Consider the following 27615-nt stretch of genomic DNA (forward strand, 5'->3'; position numbering starts at 1 on the left):
CCTTTCCTCTGGCATCTCTCTCTCTCCCTCATTAAATAAGCAGGCATTTTCCTGTACTCCACAGTCTATTCGTCAGGGGGTTTAAAATATTCAGTATTTTTGCAGGCCTGTACGTTGTAAGATTTGTGGGAAGTGAGGCGTGTAAAATCCTTGTGAGTCAGTGATTTCAATCAATGTTAGTAGAGAAGGGATCCTCAACTAGATTCAGCCACGGGATGATTTGTTCTTGAGTGGATGGTCAGGAGGCCGTAACATAATTACAAATCATTTGTAGACTGCAAATTGACCGCAAGAGGAACAAACAGATATATTATTTCACTAAAACAATTATTTCCAACCTTCCTTACATTTGTAAACGATCACATATACATTTGGATATCTCTTTATTATGTGTGGGAATACTTTGGAACAGATATAGAAAAAACAGAAATACCTTATTTACATAGGTATTCAGACCATTTGCTATGAGACTAGAAATGGAGCTCAGGTGCATCCTGTTTCCATTGAACATCCTTGAGATGTTTCTACAACTTGATTGGAGTCCACCAAATCAATTGTATATATAAGGTCCCACAGTTGACCGTGCATGTCAGAGCAAAAACCAAGCCATGAGGTCAAAGGAATTGTCCGTAGAGACAGGATTATGTCGAGGCACAGATCTGGGGAAGGGTACCAAAACATTTCTGCAGCATTTAAGGTCCCCAAGAACACAGTGGCCTCCATCATTCTTAGATGGAAAAAGTTTGGAACCACCAAGATTCTTCCCGGCCAAACCAAACAGTCGGGGGAGAAGGGCCTTGGTCAGGGAGGTGAACAAGAAACCAATGGTCACTCTGACAGAGCTCCAGAGTTCCTCTGTGGAGATGGGAGAACTTTCCAGAAGGACAGCCATCTCTGCAACACTCCACCAATCAGGCCTTTATGGTGGAGTGGTCAGAGGGAAACCACTCCTCTGTAAAAGGCATATGACAACCTGCTTGGAGTTTGCCAAACGGCACCTAAAGATTCTCAGACCATGAGAAACAAGATTCCCTGGTCTATTACAACCAAGTTTGAACACTTTGTCCTGAATGCCAAGCTTCACATCTGGAGGAAACCTGGCACCATCCCTACGGTGAAGCATGGTGGTGACAGCATCATGCTGTGGGGATGTTTTTCAGCGGCAGGGACTGGGAGACTACTCAGGATCGAGGGAAAGATGAACGGAACGAAGTACAGAGGTCCAGCTCCAGAGCGATGAAAACCAGCTCCAGAGCGCTCAGGACTTCCAACAGGCCAGTGACCCTAAGCACACAGCCAAGATAACGCAGGAGCGACTTCGGGACAAGTCTCTGAATGTCCTTGAGTGGCCCAGCCAGAGCCCGGACTTGAACCTGATCGAACATCTCTAGAGAGACCTGAAAATAGCTGTGCAGCAATGCTCCCCATCCAACCTGACAGAGCTTGAGAGGATCGGAAGAGAAGAATGAGAGAAACTCCCCAAACACAGGTGTGCCAAGCTTGTAGCGTCATACCCAAGAAGACTCGAGGCTGTAATCACTGCCAAATTGCTTCAACAAAGTTCTGAGTAAAAGGTCTGAATTCACATGTAAATGTGATATTTCAGTTTTTTTTTAAATTAGCAAACATTTCTAAAAGCCTGTTTTTGCTTTGTAATTATGGGGTATTGTGTGTAGATTGATGAGAGAAAAAAACTATGTAATCAATTTTAGAATAAGGCTGTAACATGACAAAATGTGGAAAAAGTCAAGAGGCTGAATACTTTCCTAATGCACTGTATTTATTTTTTTGCTCAGAAAACATGGGGGTGGGGGGGGGGAATAAAATCACCTGCAGGTCAAATTGGAACCCTGTAGTAGAGGAACCTGCTTAAATTACTAGCGCCCCGTAGCACTCATGCTTTGAAAGGCTGATTATGTCTCACATCAACACCATCATCCCGGAAACCCACGACCCACTCCAATTCGCATACCGCCCCAAAAGATACACAGATTTCGGGATCTCAATCGCCCTCCCCACTGCCCTTTCCCACCTGGACAAAATGAACACCTATGTGAGAATGCTGTTCATAGCGTTCAACATCATAGTGCCCCAGTGTCGATTTTAGCATGGAAATCTTGGTGGGGCAAACACATTTTTTAATTTTGAATTCATAATGCTTTCCAGCAAAGCCATTACACAACACAACACTAACAATACATTAATTGCCCTATAACGTGGACCAACGGTGCCCACAAACAGCAGCCCATCATCTTTCCACTGCAACACCTGGCTATCAAAGGAGCCTTGTCTGGCAGCGAAACAGTTAATTCAGCCTCATTTACTGCCTTTAAAAAAACATAGGTGATAAGGCTACCTTGTTTAAACAAATGTGGTTTCAACTGACAATTTAGATGTACAAACTATAGTGAAGAGCGGATAAGAGGCTATCCATAATTTTGATTAAGACATTAATGAGCAAGCTAGGACGGACTTTGTCAATATAACTATTCGTTCAGCACTTTTGTAATGTACAGAAACAGAATTCAGAACATGGCCCGTTCTTACAATATTCTCCCTGTACACCAAGTCAGAACCGTAGGATAAATAATGGGGACATATAAGCAGTCAATGAAAGCTCTTACAATATTCTATGATTACATTTCTCTAAAACAGGCCATAGGCTACATGTGCATGTGCACCACCAAGTCAGAACAGTAAACGAAATTAATAAGGGAAAAGGGACCAAAATATTAGTGTCAGGCACATCAGCTACTAACAGCTTACAACACAACATACACTTAGTATTACTTTCTTAGCTACAGTATACATATCTCCCTGGCATGTTACATCATTTATAAGGCAGCATACAAGACATTTTTTAGACTCACCTTGTTGTGCTGTGCTCACTTCCTTCGAAACCACTCATTGTTGAATATGCAATTTCCAACTTCTTTTGTAATGTTAATGTCCAATGAGCACAATACGTTGTATCTATAATTTCTCTTCATTATTTATCTTCATATGACGTGGATTGAAAAGGATTTGCCAGTAGATTGTCGACTTTATTCATGATGATGACTGATAGCTAAGATTTTGAAAGTATGACGTTGACATGATCAGTTCAATCAAAGCTACTGTACATATACATTTATTTGACGTAATTTTATCTGTGGCCAATGACCTTGAGCCTTCTTGGATGGGCTCTTCTAATGTACCTCTTGCCAGCACCCAAAGGGCTAGAATTTTTGAGACTTCGCGTGATGTAGTTTCCCCATGAGCGACAGAACACAGCCAATCATGGCGCAATACTCCGTATTTTCTTCTGGCTTGCCTCACCATCACAGAAAGCACTGAACTGGGCTGAAATAAATACATTTTGGAGCTGCATTACTCAAGAAAACAAAAAAGAGACCATGTTTGTATGTGGCTTTATTAACTCAATGATATATATATATATATTTTACATTGTTTGCAAACTGATATGTGACACATATTTTTTTTAAATGTGGGGCTCAAAACAGGCTCTGCCCCACCTGCCCTGTATGACGGGTCTTCACTGTAGTGCCCACAAAGCTCATTGCTAAGCTAAGGACCTTGGGACTAAACACCTCCCTCTACAACTGCATCCTGGTCTTAATGACGGGCCGCCCCCAGGTTGTAAGGGTAGGCAACAACACATCTGCCACGTTGATTCTCAACACTGGGACCCCTCAGGGGTGCGTGCTCAGTCCCCTCCTGTACTCCCTGTTCACCCACGACTGCGTGGACAAACACAACTCCAACACCATCATTAAGTTTGCTGACGACACAACAGTGGTAGGACTGATCACCAACAACGACGAGAAAGCCTATAGGGAGGAGGTCAGAGACCTGGCAGCGTGGTGCCAGGACAACAACCTCTACCTCAATGTGACCAAGACAAAATAGCTGATCCTGGACTACAGGAAAAGGAGGGCCGAACAGCCCCCCTTTAACATTGACGGGGCTCTAGTGGAGCGGGTCACGAGTTTCAACTTCCTTTGTGTCCATATCACCAACAAACTATCATGGTCCAAACACACCAAGACAGTCGTGAAGATGGCACCTTTTCCCTTTCAGGAGAAAATATTTGGCATGGGTCTCCAGATACTCTAAAGGTTCTACAGGTGCACCATTGAGAGCATCCTGGCTGGTTCTATCACCGCCTGGTACGGCAACTGCATCCGACCGTAAGGCGCTACAGAGGGTAGGTGCGTATGGCACAGTACCTCACTGGGGCCAAGCTTCCTGCCATCCAGGACCTATATTTTCTTAACTCTATTTCTTGAACTGCATTGTTTAAGGGCTTGCAAGTAAGCATTTCAAGGTAAGGTCTACTACACCTGTTGTATTCGGTGCATGTGACAAATACAATTTGATTTGATTTGAACAAGCACTTCCTGATTTAATTTTGTCTGGAGATGAAATTATAACATTGATGTAGACTATAGGCCTCCCAAGATATAGCATATTGTATAATTGACTAAAATAGGTCTATACAGTATGTCAGGCCTAAGAATGTTAACTAAAGGAATATATACATTGAATGTTTTTTTATTTACTGCAGTGGGCTAAATCAGGGTTTCTTGGTAGTTTTATACAAATCTAGTTGAAAAAAAGTGTACACCTCACACACATGGGCTTTAAAAAAAAGAAGCCACCTGTACCATGTCAGATATAGAGGTGATATGTATTCAATTTTGAGTTTGCATCCCAATATTACACTTTATATAGATTGCAGAAGACTGAACAATAACAAAACCGTTTGACATAGAAACACTGGATTATTGTTGTCTTTTAAACAATTGTGTTTATTAATTATGACATTATGAAACAAATGAATAACATTCAACCCATGAGGCCACTAGATCATTTGACTGCAGGAAAGGGCTACAACGTTCTCGATTATGATTAACTTTCCATTTTGTATGACTGGGCAGCTTGTATTGTTTTGTGCTGTTTTTGTTGCTGTTCATTCTCTTGTTTTATAATGTGTCCTCACAATGGGCACAGATATCAGTTCAACATCCAGTTTGATTTACAGTTCTCAACTAACGTGAATTCAATGTGAAATCAACTAAATAAATTCGCCATGTCATTGGATTTAGGTTAAAAGTTGGGTGGCAAAAAACTAAATGCCCTGATGTTGATTCGTTTTTGCAAATCAAATTAGTTGTCCCCATTGATTCAAAGTCATCACAACAACGTCGATTCAACTTGTTTTTTCCCCATCGTCTATTTCTATGTTAGCAAATTTCGAATGACAAATGTTTGACTAAATGAATTAGTCTTGTCCTCAATTGAAGGGATATCAGTAGCCTACACATACACCTGAGTCACTTTTCATGCTCTTGCGCCAACAAGCTGTAATCCGGACAGCGGTGGTTTAGGTGCCCAACCTGAGCTTTATACACAGTGGCCAAAGCCTCATACCAAGTATTAGGTTAACGGTTAATACGCTCAGGCAATGTTTGAGGTCTAAACAAAAGACTCCTTACTGCCTTGGTAAAAACAAACCAAATGTATATGGGAGCTTTTGACAGATATATAGGAGACAGATATAGGAGCTTTTTAGCAGCATCATGTACCCTAGGTCTGGGAGGAATCGAGTTTATTTTTCCCATGCCAATTTCCATGTAAAAATTATATTTTATTACTTTCATCATGATAAAAAAAATGTTTTATGCCTGGATATCATTTATAATTAGATTTAAAATTATAACTGTTAACTAAATATTTTAAGCATCTAATGATTTATTCAAACCGAAAATATTTGCTAAATAGATGACTAAGCTGTCAACTCTAAAGCCTTAAAAAAACTTCGTGAATCAGATAGAAACGAGACGAAAACTAGATGTTTTGATTAATGAATAATGGGAGAACAGAAACCTTCCAGTCTGAAGGCACTTGAAGACCTTTGTGACACGACTTATTTTGTGGTCTCCTCTCAGATTTCCAGTAAAATAGCCAACGGCAAGAAAGCACTTTAAAGACCTATTACATGGAGTGGAGAATAAACCTGGCCGTTGTATAGGTACTTTTTCACATAGTCTTATTAAAAGAGACTTCAAATCTATTTGTGCTCAGTCAAGTTTTTCGATTAATATTACACACCTCAGTGAATAGACAAGATAAATGTTTTCTATGAAAATTCACTGAAGGTTAACCAGGAGGACAATCCCTACACAGAGTGGAAATATAACAATAATGGATTAAACTATTCAGTTCAATGATTTACCTAATATTAACAATATCACAGGTCCCCCTCCAAGACAGATGCATTTCAAGGGGTTGTATTCTGTCTATGAATGTATATGTGTTATTTGGACCAAAGATGTACTATGACGAATGCAGATCATCTGAACTCGAATGAAAAATAAGTTATGAATATTTACATTGGCAGACCTAAGAATTCAGAATGACCTACAAGGTAAACCCCAATGTGCTGCCATTACTCAAAACTGTTGAAGAAGCCATCTATATCTGAGTACAGTTAATTAAAAATGATTACTCAAACCGATAGTCACTGTGACAATGTGTAGGGGGCCCACATTTGAGTTGAATCATTTTGAACATTTTGAGTAACGCCCTCACTAAGCAATGACTCCAATATAATTTTCCAGTATGCCTTGCCTTTTCGAGTGAATGAATTCTAGTTACCACCCATGACCGTATTTGTTAATGGCATGAGACATGGTTATTGACATTTTCTGTCCTGTGGCCTTCACCAAGTGAGTTCCTAGGCGAATGTTATCAGTATAATTTAATTTAACTCTTAATTTAACTCTTTATGACAATACATGACATATTTCATGAGGCCATATTTTGAGACCTATCTTTACCCTAATGCAGTTGCCTGAAATTCATAGTTTACAGGCCACATAAGGCCTGGAAGAAAGGTTGCAAAATTCCAATATCTTTCCCAGAATTCCCAGATTCTCAATAAAAACTGGTTGAAAGATTTCCAGGAATCTTACAAAAAGGATTTCTGGAAAACCTGCATAGAAAATCTACCAGCGTTTTGGTACCCTACCTGCAAATCACTGGCTTGCAAAGTGATGTGTATTCCTATTGGTATCCAAGCTGAGTTAGGGTAGCCAACAGTTTAATTTTATTCACCAGCAATCTGCATTTATAATGACTGCCAGGTTTGGGAACAGTGGGAGGAGCCAATTAAATAGGAACAACCATTTCAGGAAAGGGTGCAAAAACTAAATGACTGGTTAGTTTAGAAAATGTTATGTTATTTATCTTTGTGTAGCATAAGATTAATCAATCAATCACTCAATGTACATGCAAAAACTATTTTTTTTAAACAATTCCAAGAAATCGACCTGCAGGGCATGCTGGAAAAACAAATAGAGTTCATGTGACTTCTTATTTAGTTTTTAGTCAGTACCACAAACATTTTAAGTAATAATGACTTCAGTTGAGTTTGAGTTGAATTTACTATAACTATTTGAGTTCAAATTTGAGTAAAAAATGTATTGGGGTTGACAGTGATATATATGTATTTGAGTAATCCGTGGCTTTTGCTGCTTGAAACACCTTGCAGTAGGCTACGAAACAAAATAAAATAAACAAAACTCTCAAAATATGTTGGATTACAGTTTTCATATTTTATTCAAATGATAATCTGATCAATAAATAAGGTATAGCATGATAGTACACAACATCTGGATATACAGTCTGGTTGATATAAAATACAAATGTGCAATTTGAATTGGAAGAACGAAAATGAAAAAAATGAAAACATTTCTGGTTTATAAAATAAAAGCACAAACCTTTTGTTTATTAAATCACATAGCCTTGTTGTAGTGACTGTTGTGCCAGCATCCATGGCGTCCAACTGAAAACAAAGTGACATTCTTTAGACAAGGGCTGTTTTCCCAACTGTCCGTTGGAAATTGTTCGTCTGTTGTTTTTGTTTTTGCGCTTTCTTGGTGGTTATATTGCCTATCCGGTTATTTTGTACTAATATTTTGGGTTCAGATAATGTCCCTCCCTGGTTCAAACCGGTTTTGTCTTAACCTATACTGCACAAAAGCCTCTACAATACTCCACCAGTATGTCTAAGTCTAACATGTTTGAGGAATGGATAACTAGCTTATTTCCGGTTTCCAAAAAAAAGTGGTTTGTTGAATAGTGTTTGGTGTGTCCATTATTTGATTTTAGTTTGAGGCTTTTAGTCCATGCTGGGTTTCTTTGTGTCTTCTTAAATCGACTTTTCTCTGGAATCCCTTGCCGCAGAGGTCGCATCCGAACGGTTTGAAGCCCGTGTGTTTCCGGCTGTGCGTTATGAGGTTGGAGCTCTGGCTGAACGCTTTCCCACACACCTGGCATTTGTGCGGCTTCTCACCTGCATGACAAATGTACACATTAACCGTCATGTTACCTTTATTAGCCAAACCATATAGGCAAGCAAGCTGTTTTTATTTTATTGTATCCGGTCAGGTCAATTGGGCATGACTTATCACTATTAGCCGCATTGAGGTGGCCGTTTACGCAATGAACATATTTAGTGTTGCATCGAGGTATGTTTACTAATACACTACAATTTCTGACGTATACTTGCCTGTGTGGATGAATGTGTGTTTCTTCATGTCTGATTTCTGGTGGAACCTCTTCCCGCAATACTGGCATGGGTAAGGCCGTGTATCGGAGTGGATGAGGAGGTGCGTGGAGAGAGTCGACGACCTTTTGAAGCTTTTACCACAGATTTTGCAATCAAAACTTCTTTCCTGTGGAAGTATACAGGCAAATATTAGTCTAAAACGGACATATATCCTATATGCTATATGCGTTGAATAATCAGTGACAAACGAGACGAGAATAGTCTAGATTCTAGAATGGTCACCTGAGAGTGCACAACTTTATGTTGCTCGAGGCTGACAGCATGTCCGAAGGTTTTGCCACATATATCACAACCATAGGGCCTCGTGCCACTGTGTGATCTGCGAACGTGAACCTCCAACCCATGGGGAGTCGAAAACACCTGCAGAGTTGTTTGAAATTCGTGAGGGTGATGGTGACAGGTTGATAAAGATAGTGATCTTTATGCCGGAAAAAGTGTGTCCACAACCACAAATCCTCAAGCATGTCATTGCAAGCATAAGATGTTTCAATCCTCTACATTTCATATATTATCTTACCTTGCTGCATTTGATGCACTTGTAGGCACCATTCAGAATGAGCCGTGAGCACAGAAGGTCAGACTCAGCCTTGATTTCTGAGCTTTTCCCCTGCAGGTTCCCTTCCGAGTACAACCCAACCCCGGGGGCGGTGGTTCTATCGAACAAACAGGCAGCGGCCCTGTAATCACTGTAATTTTCAGGTACCGGGCTTCCCTCGAAGAGGGTCGGTTCGATGGCCCGGTCACCATAGTAACCCAGAGCTGGGCTCCGGTCCAGGTCCATGGGATGGTGGTGCTGGTGGTGGAGACTTTGCTGGACCAGATGCCGAATGTCAGAACCAGAGTAACTGTTCCATGCATAGGGCCGGAATGGAACAGCAAAGGGTTGTGTCTCGTCCACGGAGGGAGACAGGGATTTATCAGAATCTACTGTTGAGTTGCAAATAAATATAATTGATTAGCGCGCTGATCTTAACTCAGGATGGAGACAGGCAAACAGGATGTCCCGTCATCAAAATGGTGAAATTGTAATCACAAACGTTCAGTTCAAAGTAAACTCATGTTGATTTTCGATGTGATATGTCTGATGATGATTGTTTAACTTAGCCTATGTAAAATGAGGCTTTCACAAAACATCAAATTACTTTTCAAATATTATTTTTTCGATAAACGTATGAAGAGGATCGTTGCGCCTGCTACTATCTCCCATATTCAGGTATCTAAAGGCCTACATTTTAATGCACCACAGACTAGATCTCTACCTGGTGATGCTGAGGGCGATGGAGGCCGCCAGAAGTCTTCATAATCCGAGGCTGGACCGCACACACTGTCCCCACAGCTGAGCGGGGACTTGGAGAAATCAGCCGTGTCAGCCAGGTGAGAGTCCGGGGAGAACCCGCCTATGGCATCGCCGCCAGTCAAGGCATCCAAGTCCTCTGGAATCTTACTATTATCTGTTTTAATTACAACGAGCAGTAGCCTATTAAAGTAGCCTTAGCTTAGAAGTATAACGACAAAAATACAACTTTGATAATGATAGCCTAACACTGTAATAATTATTCTTAGAAGACATAATATAAATACCGTTAATAATAGCCTAGAAATGTCAGCACAATTATATGTTATTAAGAATAACGATAGGATTTGCAAATTCATTCTATTGACGTCAACGTAACTATTAAAATAAGGTAAACATTCCGATTTGCATACAGGATAAGCCTACATGGGCTATATATCTCTTTCAATTAACAGCTAGAATATAAATTCTAAATCATAGTCTTATATTTATAATATATTGCAGGTTCTTTTGAATGAAGCCATGCCTCAAAATATAGCCGAATAATTAGTACAAAAAGACAAATAAAAGTGTATATTTATTCCAACATAATTAGGCTACAGAAAAACGAATGAGGTTGTGCATTTGTATGAAATATGTACACCTCACACAACATCCAGACATTAACATGGAGATAACATCCACATACCTGCACATATATGAGCTAAGATAGTATCCAGTCGATTGAAGTCATCTTCAAAGGAGCGTGGCTGGTGGTAGCTGTGCGCCTTCTTACTTTTCACCAAGAAGGACCGAGGCATTTTCACTCTCCGTGTTCGACCTTTGCTAATATCCAAAATCACTGGCGATCCAACAGCAATCTGCTCCTCTGTTCCTGGGATGCGGTGCTGCTGTTTTATTCCTGAAAAGATTAGAAGACTATTGGTTGACAATGTGTGGTCAACTTTAAGAGAGTTCTAGCTGGGGATGAAGCATGCGCACACGCCCTCTCCCGTCTGCCAGGTGTTGTGGGGACCTTTTAGGGACAGGTGCCTAAGCTAGAGGAAACTCCTCCTCAGTTTGCTGCCGCTCGGGGGGCTGTGATTGGTCCGCCTCCAGAACCAACTGCTCCCCAGGCAGCTCCATCTCACGGATCAGCCTGTAGCTCTACTGGGGGAATTACAACCCATATCAATCCGGATAAGTGATACACTGCTTTATCAATGTGTTACTTAATCCCTCCCTATCCCTAGCTGCAGTACAGGACAGGGGAGAGAGGAAACGCGGTATGCAGCACCAGGGTGCCAGCTATGGACCGTGGACCGTGCGACACGTTCGTCATCATGAGACATATAGAATGTGCTTGATAATGGTACAGGATCCATATATTACCCTCATCGATTGCACATGAATGAAAATGAGAATCAGAGAATAGTAGGCGATGTATGGACGTGGATGTGACCAAATAGTCACGTCACATAATATGTTTATTGTTTATAATATAGGTTTATAATATAGGCTATAGCATTTTGTAGAATGACGAAATGTTGTTAAAAGACTCATGCATGATAACACTGCATCGGTATTGAATTGTTTTGCGTCATTCACAAGTGTATTTTCAAACATCAATTTGGTCGGTGTCTCCATACATACAGGCTATATTTGATAACTGCAGACAACTGCACAAGTCTGCCTGCGGTGCCACCGGAGTTTCGTATTTCCTGCATTATTATAATATGCTCAGTGAGTAAACAGATACGTCTGTTCCCTGTCTGCACAGTGGGACCGCTGATGACCTGTTCTGGCCCAATTACGCACAGAACAATAAGGCATGCAGCGAGCGCATTCAGCTGGAGCTCACACGCCAGACAACCAGTGGGACCGAGACTATCTGTACGTCACATTTAGAATGTTTCAACCAGCCGCTGGCCCGTGCCATTCAGAATAATTTAAATTGTTGTATTGGTGCAGTGAAAATACATCATTTCAATGTCTAAACATGACAGACCTATTCATTTGATAAACATTTCACATGAAATTATTAACATACAAAACATATGTATAGGCCTGTATTGTCTTTGAAATGACGTAGAAAATACGACAACGTAATTAAATTATTAAGAACAAATAAAGAAAAACGAAATGGCAATGTTGGTACGATTTGCCGGGCCTATAGCAGATACCATTTAGGCTACAAAGACTAAAATAATTAATTAGGCCTATTCGTTTATGAACTTTGAAGTGAGACAAAGTGGTGACAGCAATAGACTTAAAACATTTAATAGTCACTCATTTTTGTTGAAGACCAGGCTCATATGACATAGCATGTTTTCAGTTCATTCTCTGTCAGTTAATGCAGAAGTATTCTATCAGGCGCAGGAAGGCAGGCAGGTCCTCCAGACCATGATACAGTAGAAAAAACAGTGACTTGCAGGAAATCAAAGCGCCATATGCCCTCAGTCGATTAGAAACATCACCGCTGCATCCGGACCTTGCATTAGGTTGGAGGAGATAAGACAGGCTACCGATAAAAACATAAGATACACTGACGCGAGTTAACCATTGCCCAAATCGTGGTGCAATTTGACTTTCTCTTTCACATAGCAGCCTAGAAAATCTATTCAACTCATCAAACCACAAACGTTATTTGAAATGCTTAGCATAATCCAAGCAAATCATTAAGGTATAAGTACATTAGCCTATTTCAATGGAAAAACGTTGAATGCAATTAAATATAGACTTCTAATTTAACATAATAGCACAAACAAATCTAAGAGTTGAGGTTATTAAATCCGATAGGCCACCCAAAATCTTATGAATGCCTTTGGCAACACCAATGCAAGGCCTATCAGTTATTGTTGTTTGTTTATGTGAATAAACATACATTATGAGGCCATGTATCATTATTCAGCAGCAGGCCTATACATTCAAAGTTTTGTAGTTAAATCTCTTTCCACAATGGGAGCAGTGGTAGGTTTTATCCCCCCCCTGAGTGTGTCCTGTCATGAATAATCAGGCCCCCAATTTGGTAAAACTCTTTCCACACAAGGAGCAATAGTAGAGCATTTCTTGCGTGTGTGCCCATTCAAACTAAATAACCAGTCATCTAATTCAGGTGTTTGACCTCTATGCACCGTTTATGAAACAGGTCCTTGGTGTATTTTTCCAGATGTTTTGTAATTATGGGTTATCAGCTGTTTTATGTGCATAAGGTTTTCTGTAATAGGCACATTTTATTTTATGGAGTAGGGTACAAACAAATATAATTGCTGAAATATTTCTAATTACTAGGCTAACTTCTTTGTTTTTAAAACACGAATGGTTTGCCTATTGAAATGTTCAATATAATCCCAAAATTGAAGGGTTGAATCAATGACACTCGCTAGGTTTCCATCCAACTGACGACAGATTTCCATGCAAATATTCACAAATCCACATAAAAACAATATTAAGATTTTCTCACCACACTAAATAGAATAGGGGGTTCAAAAAGGGTTCTTGTAAACTCCTCAAAGTTTTTCGAAGAACCTTAGGCAGATATGTGTTTCCATCAAATGTAGCCAACTTGTTGCGAATAAAAGGCTGTGAGTGATGTAGTGCACTTAAAAAATACCTTTTGAGATTAAATTCCCATGTGCCGAATAAAAAAATCCCGCACATTTTTAACTCTACTGAGTTTTCATACCAACATTTGACCTTTAGCCGCAACACAATCTCACACTCAATTCTTGCAAATATGTACAAAAAGTATTTCAGCAGATTTTGTGCGTTTTTGTGTGGCTTAATTAGCGTGAAAAGACACATTTTTGTGTGATTTCTTTCATAGGAAAATACATTTTTTGGGGGAAAACATGGGAACACTCTTTTGAACGTTGTTAGAACAATGCATGATGGGAAATAGTGTTCTACACTGCCTTTTTGTGTGTGCCCCAAATGTATTTATATATAAAAACAAACATGCTAACAACCCAACATTGTCAATCAACCAGGTAGTCACCAAAATAATAATAATAATAGTAGCCTTACGTTGTTGTTGTTTTTTTATCAATGCCAAAATTGTTTTCACTAAATTTTCTTTAACATGGCAAGTCAGTTAAGAACAAATTCTTATTTTCAATGACGGGCTAGGAACAGTGGGCATGGGCAGACCGACAGATTTTTACTCTGTCAGCCTGGGGATCGATCTTGCAACCTTCTACTTACTAGTCAAATGCTCTAACCACTAGGCTACCTTGCGTTACTGGTGCACAGCAGTCAGAAAAAAGGGCCTTTTTTCATGTATGCAGCAGTAGGCCTACATGATTTTCTTCATAATGCATTTCATATTTCATGGAGCCTACATTACACAATTTTTTTCATAATGCATTTATTACAAGGCTCCACTTTGTTGTGTACATTACACCATTTCTTTCACAATGCATTTTATACAAGGCTATGTCAAATTGTATGAGGGATACCAGATTGGAGAAAAAATACAGCTTTTTTGTTGTTGTTAGTGGTATCGATGAAGGTATTTGATTGGGGAATGGTGAAACATTTTTATGGTGGGAAATTATAATACACACACATACAAACACTTACACACATATACACACACTAACTTCTTTTGTACTCATGTTATAGCCAACTCTTGACTTTTGTGTGAATCATTTTTTATAAAATATTTGTAGCCGCAAAACACCAGTCTCAACGTCAACAGTGAAGAGGCGACTCCTGGATGCTGGCCTTCTAGGCAGAGTTCCTCTGTCCAGTGTCTGTGTTCTTTTGCCCATCTTAATCTTTTTTTTATTGGCCGGTCTGAGATATGGCTTTTTCTTTGCAACTCTGCCTAGAAGGCCAGCATCCCGGAGTCGCCTCTTTCACTGTTGACATTGAGACTGGTGTTTTGCGGGTACCATTTAATGAAGCTGCCAGTTGAGGACTTGTGAGGTGTCTGTTTCTCAAACTAGACACTCTAATGTACTTGTCCTCTTGCTCAGTTGTGCACCGGGGCCTCCCACTCTTCTTTCTATTCTGGGAAGAGCCCGTTTGCACTGTTCTGTGAAGGGGGTAGTACACAGTGTTGTACGAGAACTTCAGTTTCTTGGCAATTTCTCGCATCAGCCGTTTCCAGCTGCAATAGTCATTTACAACATTAACGTCTACACTGTATTTCTGATCAATTTGATGTTATTTTAATGGACATAAAATGTTCTTATCTTTCAAAAACAAGGACATTTCTAAGTGACCCCAAACTTTTGAAGTGTATATGCTTCTAGATATGTGTTGTGTATTTGATGTATTGATGCAGTGCTCACCCCCCTGCTAAAATAAAGGTTAAATCAAATAAGTAATAGTAAACTTGAGTTCTAACTGATTTTGTTGTTGTTGTTGTACCTCAATAGTGGTAGAGAGTAAGTTGACATGTGGGAGCCAACTTAGAAGACACCACATTCAAGTACTCCATCCCCCACTCATTCAAATGTAGGAACTGGCTTCTCCAGTCTGACCCCTCTGCTGTCTCTGGCTCCACCCCCACCCCCACCCGGTCATCTAGAGGTGTGAAGGTTAGTACCTTTTATGTAGGGAGGCTAACGATTCATCATGTATGACATTCATGGAGTGTGTAAACTTTAATTGTCTATTGCCATAGCATTTTCATTATGTTCTCTATAGTTATGTACTTGGAAATGTATAAATTGAACAACTCAGCCTCTTGGGTACATTTGGGCAAATTTGTGAAGGACACCTGGGAGACTTGATACAAAATATTATGTAGAGTTCTCATTCTTGAATGTATCAAACTTTACACACAGACTTCTGTCTTCTTGTGGACAACACCTAACTTACACCCATCTTCACCAGATTGAATGTGTTATATTATCCTACATGAATTGCACATTTCCACAAACTTCAAAGTGTTTACTTTCAAATGGTACCAATAATATGCATGTCCTTGCTTCATGTCCAGAGCTACAGACAGTTAGATTTGGGGATGTCATTTTAGGCGGAAATTGAGATGAAGGGTCCGATCCTCAAGAAGTATTAAAAAGGGTTTATTTACAACCTATTGGGGTAGAAGATGTTAGGAATAGTGGCATAGGAGAGTCTGAAATTAATTAAATACCATAATAACCCTAACCTCGGATGGGGCCACAGTGTCTCCTGACCCCTCCTGTCTCAGCCTCCAGTATTTATGCTGCAGTAGTTTATGTGTCGGGGGGCTAGGGTCAGTTTGTTATATCTGGAGTACTTCTCCTGTCCTATTCGGTGTCCTGTGTGAATTCTCTAATTCTCTCCTTCTCTCTTTCTTTCTCTCTCTCGGAGGACCTGAGCCCTAGGACCATGCCCCAGGACTACCTGACATGATGACTCCTTGCTGTCCCCAGTCCATCTGACCGTGCTTCTGCTCCAGTTTCAACTGTTCTGCCTTATTATTATATGACCATGCTGGTCATTTATGAACATTTGAACATCTTGGCCATGTTCTGTTATAATCTCCACCCGGCACAGCCAGAAGAAGACTGGCCACCCCACATAGCCTGGTTCCTCTCTAGGTTTCTTCCTAGGTTTTGGCCTTTCTAGGGAGTTTTTCCTAGCCACCGTGCTTCTACACCTGCATTGCTTGCTGTTTGGGGTTTTAGGCTGGGTTTCTGTACAGCACTTTGAGATATCAGCTGATGTACGAAGGGCTATATAAATACATTTGATTTGATTTGAGCTATGTTCAATGTCAACAAACATTTCCAGTGAGAAATGTTCAGTCAGAAGCCATTCAGACTGAAGGTATGGGTTTCACAGCCCTATAATAAAACAAGTTATATCACCTTAAACATAGTTTATTTACAATCTCTGGGGTATAACATGTTGGGCAAAGTGGTATAGGAGAGTTTGACATATAACCCCTAACTTGACTTCGGTCTTCACCAATGAGAACCAAGAGGTGCCTAGCTTCGTCCGCCATGACTGGGAAAGGCCCCGATTCTAGGCCGTAGAAAATCCTACATCCATCTCATTAGATCAGAACAGGATGGATCAACAGATCATATTACTGGTTTGCATCCTAAAAAAGGATATTTGTGTTTTGCTGCATAACACACTTACATGATTTGCCTACCCATATGATGTGGATCATTGTCAGGTTATTTGATATAGAACACCATGGTTGTAATAACACTTTAAACAGGCAGTTTGTAAATGTATAGAATGTGTTGGTTTTGGATCCACACTGGTAAGTTAACGTATGTAAATTACACAGCAACAGAGGATTTTCTTCTGAATAACTGGTCAGGGCATAGCACTTTCCATTCAGCTTCAGGCAACTTTGATGTAAGGCTTGATCACACCTGTAGTGATTACTTCTATCCATCATGCCCATTGTTGCTTATCCATTGTTCACTAGATATATCAATGTAATTACACCCAACACAATGTTGAAAAACAGAACACTTCCCACCACTAAATCACATAACTAGACGTGATCCCAACGCTGCCACCAATGTAACGGAAGAAAGTGAAAGCTGCAACAGGGACTCCAAGCAGGGCTCATACTTGGTAAAGTGAGCTCTAACAGCTGTTGCCATGAAAGCCTAGTAGACCTCTGGGCTGAGGCAGTAGGCCTACAATGCTGACATATGCCTTGTTACAATATCCTATGTGTATAACATGATTGACATGACCTTAATAATCATCATGAAATGGCCTTGGAAGTGCCATAAGTTTAAGTCAACATAATTCATGATCTTGCATGAACCTGTTTAACTGCATTGATATGGCTTAATTGATCATAGTCCAGACTCCGTATAGTTGCAAATGCCATGCAGTTGCACCAGGGGAATTTAAACCAAACATACTTTTTTTGCAGTACCTTGTTTCCCCACATTTATTGATGAATTAATTTCCCATTGTGAAAATGTATCCCCATTCCCCAATCAAATACCAACACCACAACAACAACGCTAGACAAATACAGTTTTTATAACATGGTTGATTAACAATATTGGGTTGTTAACACGTTTGTTATTTTATATAAATGTGGGACACAAAAAAAGGCAGTGTCCAAAATGCCAATAACTTTCAGAAAAATGTTCCAAAGTTTTTGTACCAAAAAATGTATTTTCCTATGAATTAAGTCGCACAAAAATGTGTGTATTTTCCCAAAAAATTAAGTTACACAAACATGTTTTATGCCACACAAAAAAAATCAGCAGAAATACTTTTGATACATATTTGCACAAATTGAGTGTGAGATTGTGTTGCAAACCTATAAAGTGAGTAGTCCCGCGCTGGTATTCGCACGTGCTTTCTAGCCAACAGCTCAAAAATACAGTGCCGGTCTAGCCTACATGACGCGATTATTTTTATTTGTCAAATGGCAGCCTAACATTTATGATCATGCCACCAGAATACAACCCTCGATATTTATTGGAAAGGAGCGTCAAACGCCAAGTCATCACGTGACTCCAAGTTGACTTTGATTTGATGGCCTTATTATATAAATATTTGGCATGAAATAGTTTCCACCAACATTTTTCGCGTAATACATTTTACCGACACAAAAAGATCCCACCTGGTTTCGTGTATTTTGTTTTGTCAAGCCTGTCATGACATTTTTTGTTGGATGCATATAGTTCAGTCTGCTTCACGTGTTGAATTGTGCCATGGATCCAGCACGCATTTTCAAATGAAAGGAGAGGATTAACGAAGTTTGACACACTCCTTCAAAAGAGGTGAAGGCCATTATGTTCATTACATGCAGCCACTAGCTAGGTTTCCATCCAATTGGCGACAGATTTGGATGCGATTTTTCTCAAATCTGCATAAAACAACATGCGCATTTTCTCACCAGAGATGTGTTTTATTCAAATTGATTTTTTTTGCGGACAAAAGGCTGTGCGCATAAAGTGCACATTACATTTCCATGTTCCGAATAAAAAGTGAAATGGGTTTCCATCACATTTTCTACTCTACTGATGGCTTTGTCACAAACAATGTTGAGTTATATAGCGAACGTGCCCACTCTGTTCTTGGCATATGTGCTCTAGCCAACAGCTCCCAGATACAGTGCAGGTAGCCTCCCTACATAATGAGATTACTATGGTTATTAAAGGCAGCCAAGCATCGATCATCATGTCACCAGAATAAGACCATCGATATTTATCGGAAATCAGCATCAAGCACATCAACGTGCACTTCCACCACCCTGTGAAGTTCATCATTTATTTCATCTGTAGCCTAATAAACGGCACGCTTTCTGGAGTCATAGCGGGAGGACCACACAACAAATATTCGCAAGAACAACTTTCGCCAATTGGATGAAAAACCTAGCTAACGTTACTGAGTCATAAATGTACAGCCAACTTCAGGGTATTCTAATAAAGGAAATGAAATACTTTTTTCGTCAACAAAAATGAAAACAGCATGTGCTAGGCTATAAATTGGGACAGCGTGCTGTTTTGATGCAACTCATCCACATGTTAAGATAAAAGGCTCAAATGTGTTCTTATCAATAATGAGACTAAAAGTGTGCATGTTGTAGCCTATCTAGCTAGTCTGAATCCCTGAGCCGACAACGTAAACAATCTGCCGATGTGCCCTTGAGTTAGGCACTTAACTCTAATTGCTCCACGGCGCCGTTGATAATGTCAGACCTTTGATAATGACCCCACTATCGTAGGGTGTCTCAGGGAGAGTTGGGATATGCAACAAAACAACAACACATTTCCAATTCACACATGCATATTAATACACTTGTACATGTGTGAAATTGGACAAATATAAGCACCCACCTAAAAAATATTGTCATATTATCCCCATGTGCGTCCCCTTTAGGCGGTATACTATACCATTGGTTTAAACATTTATAGGTTGACAAGTCACAGAGCAGGTTCAAGACATACCAGAGTTCAAGCGTAATGAAAAGGTTCTCAGACCTGTCAGAACAACCCGGGTCCAGTGCCGCTGAAAGATCTTGTGTTGTTGTCACAAAGTTGCTTTGCTAGACACGCAGCTCTGAAAGTTGCTCTCCTAAAAGCAGCAGAATGATTCACTTCCTGAATGTTATTTCAGACACTTCTAGATTTATGCAGATGAAAGAAAGGGGAATCGTGTTTGAGCATCACCTACTGACAGCGCTATATCAAACTAAGCTCTACAGTGAATCTCGTCAAATTGGCATATACAAATTAATATAGTTTAATAAGGGCCACAAAGTGCTGTATAATTATTTTATGTGTTATCCAATGGCCGTTGTACGATTTAACTGTACAATTTTACCCCCCAAAAAAAAAAAAAAAAAAATCTAAAGAAAACAAGTATGCCTAATGCATTTGACTATAAGGATATACAGCTCTGGCAAAAAATGAGAGACCACTGCAAAATTATCAGTTTCTCTGAGGTCTGACAAAACTGCATATTTGAGCTCTGACAAAACTGCATATATTTTGTTATTTTGACCAGTTGTCATTTTCTGCAAATAAATGCTCTAAATTTACAATATTTTTGGGAGGAATGTTAGTTTTACCCAAACACATTTTACCCAAACACATACCTATAAATAGTAAAACCAGAGAAATGGATGATTTTGTAGTGGTCTCATAATTTTTCCAGAGCTGTGTGAGTGTGTGCGTATACACACACATGTATACAGTTGAAGTCGACATTTTACATACACCTTGGCCAAATACATTTAAACTCAGTTTTTCACAATTCCTGACATTTAATCCTAGTTAAAAATCAGTTAGGATTACCACTTTATTTTAAGAATGTGAAATGTCAGAATAATAGTAGAGAGAATGATTGATTTCAGCTTTTATTTCTTTCATCATATTCCCAGTGGGTCAGAAGTTTAGATACACTCAATTAGTATTTGGTAGCATTGACTTTAAATTGTTTAACTTGGGTCAAACGTTTCAGGTAGCCTTCCACAAGCTTCCCACAATAAATTGGGTGAATTTTGTCCCATTCCTCCTGACAGAGCTGGCCACGTTCCAGCCACGTTTAATCTTCAATGCCCTTGCTGATGGTAGGCTTTGTTACTTTGGTCCCAGCTCTCTGCAGGTCATTCACTAGGTCCCCCCGTGTGGTTCTGGGATTTTTGCTCACGGTTCTTGTGATCATTTTGACCCCACGGGGTGAGATCTTGCATGGAGCCCCAGATCGAGGGAGATTATCAGTGGTCTTGTACGTCTTCCATTTCCTAATAATTGCTCCCACAGTTGATTTCTTCAAACCAAGCTGCTTACCTATTGCAGATTCAGTCTTCCCAGCCTGGTGCAAGTCTACAATTTTGTTTCTGGTGTCCTTTGACAGCTCTTTGGTCTTGGCCCTAGTGGAGTTTGGAGTGTGACTGTTTGAGGTTGTGGACAGGTGTCTTTTATACTGATAACAAGTTCAAACAGGTGCCATTAATACAGGTAGCGAGTGGAGGACAGAGGAGCCTCTTAAAGAAGAAGTTACAGGTCTGTGAGAGCCAGATCTTGCTTGTTTGTAGGTGACCAAATACTTATTTTCCACCATAATTTGCAAATAAATTCATAAAAAATCCTACAATGTGATTTTTTTTTTCTCATTTTGTCTGTCATAGTTGAAGTGTACCTATGATGAAAATTACAGGCCTCTCTCATCTTTTTAAGTGGGAGAACTTGCACAATTGGTGGCTGACTAAATACTTTTTTGCCCCACTGTATACTTCCCGAAACGTTTGAGCCAAGTTAAACAATTTAAAGGCAATGCTACCAAATACTAATTGAGTGTATGTAAACTTCTGACCCACTGGGAATGTGATGAAAGAAATAAAAGATGAAATATATAATTCTCTACTATGATTCTGACATTACTCATTCTTAAAATAAAGTGGTGACCCTAACTGACCTAAGGGAATGTTTACTAGGATTAAATGTCAGGAATTGTGAAAAATTAATGTAAATGTATTTGGCTAAGGTGTATGTAAACTTCTGACTTCAACTGTATGTATGTATGAATGTGTATATATATATATATATATATATATATATACACACACACACACACACGGAAATAGCACATCACTAATGCAACCCAAAACTATTGAGGTTATTTTAGAAATTGGAAACCAATGACATGACACTGTACTAGAAGTGAGAAAGGAATTGTATATGCTCTACCATGGTGACTACTACAGCACATCTGCAATCACCATTTATAACATTAACATAACAGAACTAAAAACACTGAAAACAGTTATCAAATAGTTAGTTTATTTGTGACGTCACACACATCAATCTCACATACATGTGTGATAAGTATTATTCCATAGTGTTAACGGTTGGCTGCCTTATGTAGACTACTCTTCTAAAATGCATTTTATTCCCTCAAAGTGCCAAGACTGCATCATAATACCTCTCCAAATATGGATTCCATCTATCGTAGTACTTAACCAGGTAATATCACAACAGTATCACAAAAACCCATCTGAACAATGCATTCTGAATAGAAAGACAATTGGCTGATAAATTGTGGTTCTAATGTCTTAAAGGGCCACTGCGGTCAAAAATGACCAAATCTAGCTATTATCAGCTTTCCCTTGTTCTGGTCATTTTTCAACCTAGAGGAAGGAGGCTGTCTGTTTTAGTGTTATGATAATCCTGATAATGAATCAATGTCATTCATCCCTTATGAAATGGAGTGGTGCTTATTTCTCTGGCAGGCAGAGCCTACGGTTTACAGTTGCAGCCTGGTCCCAGATCTGTCATTCCAAGGCATCACAATGACCACAGGAGTTATAGGCTATACAGCACAAACTGATTTGGTACCAGGCCTATACAACGGCTCCTACACTTTGGTAACACTTGACACAATGCACTTTGCTTCGTTCACATAGGAAACAAAACAGGACATGTCTTAGCATGCGTCCCAAATAGCACCCTATTCCTACATTGTGCACTACTTTCATCCAGGGCTCTGGTCAGAAGTTGTGCACTGTATAGGGAATAGTTTAGCATTTAACTAACATTTAAAATGATCTTCTTAGTATTTTCAGATAGAAGTGTTGTTCACTCTTATGTTAACTTGATTCCCAGAATGCAGTATATTATGTTCCCTTGGCTTGGACTGCCATTCATTTTGTGCAAAAGAACATAGCAATATCTCTGTTTAATGTTATTGGTGTTCATACAAGATTCAGATCACAGATCTCTGTCCTCATACTTTTCATTATGTCCCGTAATTTTTGTATTTTATTAACAGACTAGGATGCCCACCTTAGAAAGAGCAAGTACTTTAAAATCAGCCCTCTAAATCTGAGATGGTTGGTTCACTTAAATTAGGTACATGCTTTCATTAACCAGCATGCTGAAATGTATTCTAATCTATGAAATTATGCAATGATCTTACATCAGTCCTTCCTCCAAAGGGAAAATCATCCTGCCAGAGAAGATAAGTATGAGATAAGAAAACACGTACAGTACATTGATTGGCTACGTTCCCATTTTCTACCCTCCTCGTGGAGTGTGGACTCGCACATTCCACCGCATGGATTTAAAAGAAATGCATTGGTGCAAGGAATAATGCTGGAAACTCCCTTCAGCCATGCTTGCACCAATCCAATGCATTTAACAAGTATGAGGGATGGTGAATGAGTGCTCACTTCTGGAGAAGGGTAGCCCATGTTTGTGGAAAAAATGTCTGTTAATCAGTTATCCATGGGTCTTGACCACACTAAGAGTGATATGTCACTTTCAGTCCAAAAATACAATACATTATAAACATTAGATATGCAATAATTCATTAGATTCATATTTTCAAGTCCCAAAAAACAACAACTATTTACATATACTGTATATACACAGATACTGGATTCCCATTGACCTTCGGATACGGGAGGTTGTATTTACGTGTCCCAAATGGCACCCTATCCCCTTTAAAGTGCACTACTTTTGACCAGGGCCCACAGGGTTCCTGTCAAAAGTAGTGTACCCTATAGGGAATAGGGTGCCATTTGGGACATACCCACAGTTAATGTTTGTTACTGGGGCTCTTTAACTATGTTCAAGAGACATCACTCTCCAGTACATCATTCCCTCCGTATGATAAAGACAGACACAAAATGGCTCAATACATTTTTGATGGTTCACTTAAAAATGCGATAAAAAAATTAAAACTGATTGAATGAAGTGTCATCGTCACCATAAAGCGTAAAACATTCTATTGCACAGTCTCTCTGTGTGTTGTGTCTGTTGTACCATGGTTGGTGTTGTGGGGCTGAGGGAGAGCCCGTAGTTTGGTTGCCTAGATGGAGTAACCCCCATCCACTCCTCTGGTGGTCAGTTTGGCTCTGTGGAGCTCAGGAAGCTAAAGAGCCTTCATGTTGTCCTTCTCTGATCCATCCACTTGGTGATCAGACCAGAGCAACTGACTGATATGATCCTCCTCAATCTGGTTTTGGCAAAACAAGAATAAAGCAAACTGAGTAACACAAAGAAAATAACCAACTCCACCACAGGTGTGAATCTGCGATGACTTCACTTGATGACAAAGATGACATGTTCCACTCCAAGCTTCCAAAGATTCCATTCCAAGAAGCTCCCTACGTTGGAGTCCCATAGACAGACTTAGACGTCATGTTCCTGAGGAGTGTGGCTTGCTACCATGGACACCACCTCTGCCCCACTGCATTAGATCAGAACAGCCCTGATCAGCCTCCAGGAGGCTAGCGATGGTGCCCATGACCCAGTTACCGGGTCACACGGTGGTGTGTTTGTGGGTGCCGTTGGGAGGCACAGAGAGAACCAGACCCTCCCCATCATCATCCCCCTCACTGTCTGTATCCCCCAGCCTATTATTCAGATCCAGGGAGGGGTGAAGCCTGATGAGGCTGGTGTGGCTGCTACTGCTCTGCTGAGGGTCCAGGTGGGAGGGGGTCTTGCCTGCGTCTTCGTCTGAGGATTGGTACGACTCGTCGTCTGGTATGTAGTGATTGACGATGCGGATCCTGTCAAAACTGGGCTCATTGGACATGCTGCCTGTCCTCTGGCCTTTTAAACAGCGGATCTGTGGAGACAGACGAGGGGCATTTAACAGGGGCGCATGCGGAGTGTAATGGGGACAGATACATACATCGCCACGGGAAAAGCCCCTGAGAACATTTGAGTTGTTGCTCTTTATGGAAATCACATGCATAAACTACAACAAAGACAAAAGAGGTCAACACTAATGAAAACATCCGTTCTGAAATATCGACAATGGGAGATGGATTTCTAAACGCATGCAAGAAGCACGTTCACACTCATTGGTAGACGTGTGTTCATTCACTGATCATGCTCCTCCCTTCCACAAAACAATTACACATCATATATTCGGTATGGGCTGCGAAACTAGTGAAAGGTGGGTCAGATAGGTCAGGTTAAAATGTTGTTCTGGACCACACCTGCCCTGCCTAGAAGTCACCTGGATCAACCTGCCTCACAAAGACAGACATGTAGGGAGAGACACCCACTTAGAGAAATGACTCAATTTAGTTCTTGTACCGGTACATGTCACTTTCCTCAAATACCAGGGCTTTAAAAAACGACTCATTTATGACAGAGATCAGTGATTTCAAACTACAGTTTGACTAACACAAGTGTGCAAAGAAAGTTAAGGGCTAAAAGCCAAGAGCCATTTGAGACGTCTTTTTGATCCTGAGAGAGATTAGTCAACTTTGGTTTCGAGCAACTCTCTGTGGCTGACTGTAAACCCAGCACTCTTATGAGAATGTGTGATTGAAATAGCAAATTGTGGGCGGCACACTTTTACCCCTTCTTCCTTGCCTTGGTCTGTCTACACTGAGCCTTTGCTCTCACTTCTGCTCTTCTGCAGTCACCAAGAAATGCAGAAATTGGGCCTAATAATTACCCACTGACAAAAATGGAATAACTAGAATATATATGTCTCTATATTTTACCTATCCTGCTACTTCTAACCATATTTCATCTTCTGTGTGCAAATAAAAACAAATTCAGTAGTCTTGTCAGTATGTCCTGCTAACTGTAGCATCTCCAGGATTAGATATCTCAGGTCATGGGGTTATGGGGGAGGGGTTTATACATCCAGATCATGGCTATGAGGTCAATTCTTGTCACTCAGAACCTGTCACCACCAACACTTCAGAAAGCATGATTCACAGCTTCACAGCCACCCATTCTTCAGCACCCCCTGACCACACCAACATCCCTGGTTGTGTCCCAAATGGCATCTTATTCTCTATATATTTGTATGTATTATTGACTGTATGTTTGTTTTACTCCATGTGTAACTCTTTGTTGTATGCGTCAAACTGCTTTGCTTTATCTTGGCCAGGTCACAATTGTAAATGAGAACTTGTTCTCAACTTGCCTACCTGGTTAAATAAAGGTGAAATATATATATATTTTTTAGTATAGTGCAATTCCCTATATAGTGCACTACTTTTGAAATAGTGCACTATATAGGGAATAGGGTGAAATTTGGGATGCAACAGAGTACAGCCCAGAGGAGAGGTGGGGGGGATTCTGTTCTGATCAACCTGCCTGACTGTTTGCCTGCACGCCTGCCTGACCGACAGTTTGCCTGGCTAACTGACTGCCTGGCTGACTGACTGACTGTGCCTGACTGACTGTGCCTGACTGACTGTGCCTGACTGACTGTGCCTGACTACCTTGACTGTTTTTCGGCTTGCTTGACCGACTGTTTAACTGACTGCCTGGCTGGCTGCACAGTCTTGATAGGAGACCCAGAGCGACACAATGCATGATTTAGTGCAGCTCAGTTCAACCACAAGCCTACCAGCCTTTTGTTGTCCTCTTTTTTTTTTAGGAGGAGATAAAAATCTGACTACATCCTCCCTGGTAAATCATTGATTTGCTGGAAGAAAACAAGTTGCTTTGTTCTACTTCTCTTTTCTGTTATTTTATTTTGGGGGGGTTGGGGGTTCTACAACTCTTTTCACATATAAGAGTTGTTTATAAAATGTGCCAAATGTCATATCACAATACCGTGCACATACATTACACAGAATAAAAGGGTGCATCATGTTCTGCATATATAATCCTACAAGAGAATCCTACATTTAGAGCCAGATCAGGTCTTTGCATTATATGAAGGACACTATTCTGATCAAAGATGGCCCACTCTGCTGAAGTGATTGTGTCAAAGTCAAACCGGCAAACCTGTAGCTGATCTTGTAGATGTCTATTTATGTGATGAAATTCATAACCTTCAAATCCTTGATCTAGCTATTCAGATGACAATAGCCAGCTGTGGTGTACACAGAGGAGCACAAGTAGTTTATGAGACTCCATTCCATTCAATCTGGGTCCTACACTGCTCTCTCAGTATGGTAAAGAGTGGGGTTTAGCGTTCAAATAATATAGAGTTACAGGAGAGGGGTGTGTGCTGGTACATCAACACCCTCAGCGCAGGAAGCTTATGGGCGTAGTTTACACTTCTACAGTTGGCTTCAAAATAGACAAATCTGAGCAAAAACACGAGAAATATAGCTAACAAAATCATCTCTGAAAACAACCGGTACAAGCGGTGTTTGTTATTCCCCTGGTTCAGTATTCCCCTGTTGTAACTGCTCACCTCATGCTTGAGCTCAGCTATCTGGTCCTTCAGGTCTCGGATGTACTGACTGGAGTCTGTGTTGTTCAGCTGGCCCTGGACCTTCCCTTCTTCTTTCTGTAGAAACAAACAGAAAACATTTCTCAAAGCATAGCTTATCATTGTCCCTCTA

General features: G+C 40.3%; 2 protein-coding genes across 8 annotated transcripts in view; both read right to left on the minus strand.

Annotated features, from left to right (window-relative positions):
* Positions 1-7599: 7599 nt before the first annotated feature.
* Positions 7600-19903, minus strand: gfi1ab (growth factor independent 1A transcription repressor b). Of its 3 annotated transcripts, none has more exons than XM_024419524.1 (7): positions 19820-19903; positions 10618-10830; positions 9895-10086; positions 9153-9562; positions 8858-8995; positions 8576-8741; positions 7600-8359 (listed from the first exon to the last, which is right to left on the minus strand). In XM_024419524.1, the coding sequence occupies exons 2-7, from the start codon at positions 10727-10729 to the stop codon at positions 8172-8174; spliced, it is 1206 nt and encodes a 401-aa protein (XP_024275292.1). In that variant the 5' UTR covers positions 10730-10830; positions 19820-19903; the 3' UTR covers positions 7600-8171. The 3 variants fall into 3 exon arrangements, with proteins under 3 accessions (XP_024275292.1, XP_024275299.1, XP_042176593.1); XM_024419531.1 differs by having other exon boundaries at positions 19787-19903; XM_042320659.1 differs by lacking the exon at positions 19820-19903 and having other exon boundaries at positions 10618-12016.
* A 2203-nt stretch (positions 19904-22106) lies between these two features.
* The window catches only part of LOC112249764 (ecotropic viral integration site 5 protein homolog), a 101092-nt gene continuing 95583 nt past the window's right edge, over positions 22107-27615 (minus strand). For all 5 annotated transcript variants that reach the window (XM_024419536.2, XM_024419535.2, XM_024419546.2 and 2 more), the window contains 2 exons: positions 27465-27560; positions 22107-24914 (listed from right to left, as the gene is read on the minus strand). In XM_024419536.2, coding sequence (XP_024275304.1) covers positions 24606-24914; positions 27465-27560 — 405 coding nt within the window. In that variant the 3' untranslated portion in view covers positions 22107-24605. The remainder of the gene's footprint in view (positions 24915-27464; positions 27561-27615) is intronic.

Source organism: Oncorhynchus tshawytscha, linkage group LG01 (assembly GCF_018296145.1).
Source record: "Oncorhynchus tshawytscha isolate Ot180627B linkage group LG01, Otsh_v2.0, whole genome shotgun sequence".
Classification (NCBI taxonomy): Eukaryota; Metazoa; Chordata; class Actinopteri; order Salmoniformes; family Salmonidae; genus Oncorhynchus; species Oncorhynchus tshawytscha.

What these genes read in the sequence shown, in the direction of transcription:
- gfi1ab (XM_024419524.1), bottom strand. Translation starts at nt 10,729, where the DNA reads ATGCCTCGGTCCTTCTTGGTGAAAAGTAAGAAGGCGCACAGCTACCAC. An exon ending in CTTAGCTCATATATGTGCAG is followed by an intron (nt 10,087 to 10,617) that starts GTATGTGGATGT and finishes TAATTAAAACAG; the next exon opens with ATAATAGTAAGATTCCAGAG. An exon ending in ACACACATTCATCCACACAG is followed by an intron (nt 8,360 to 8,575) that starts GCAAGTATACGT and finishes TTTGTCATGCAG; the next exon opens with GTGAGAAGCCGCACAAATGC.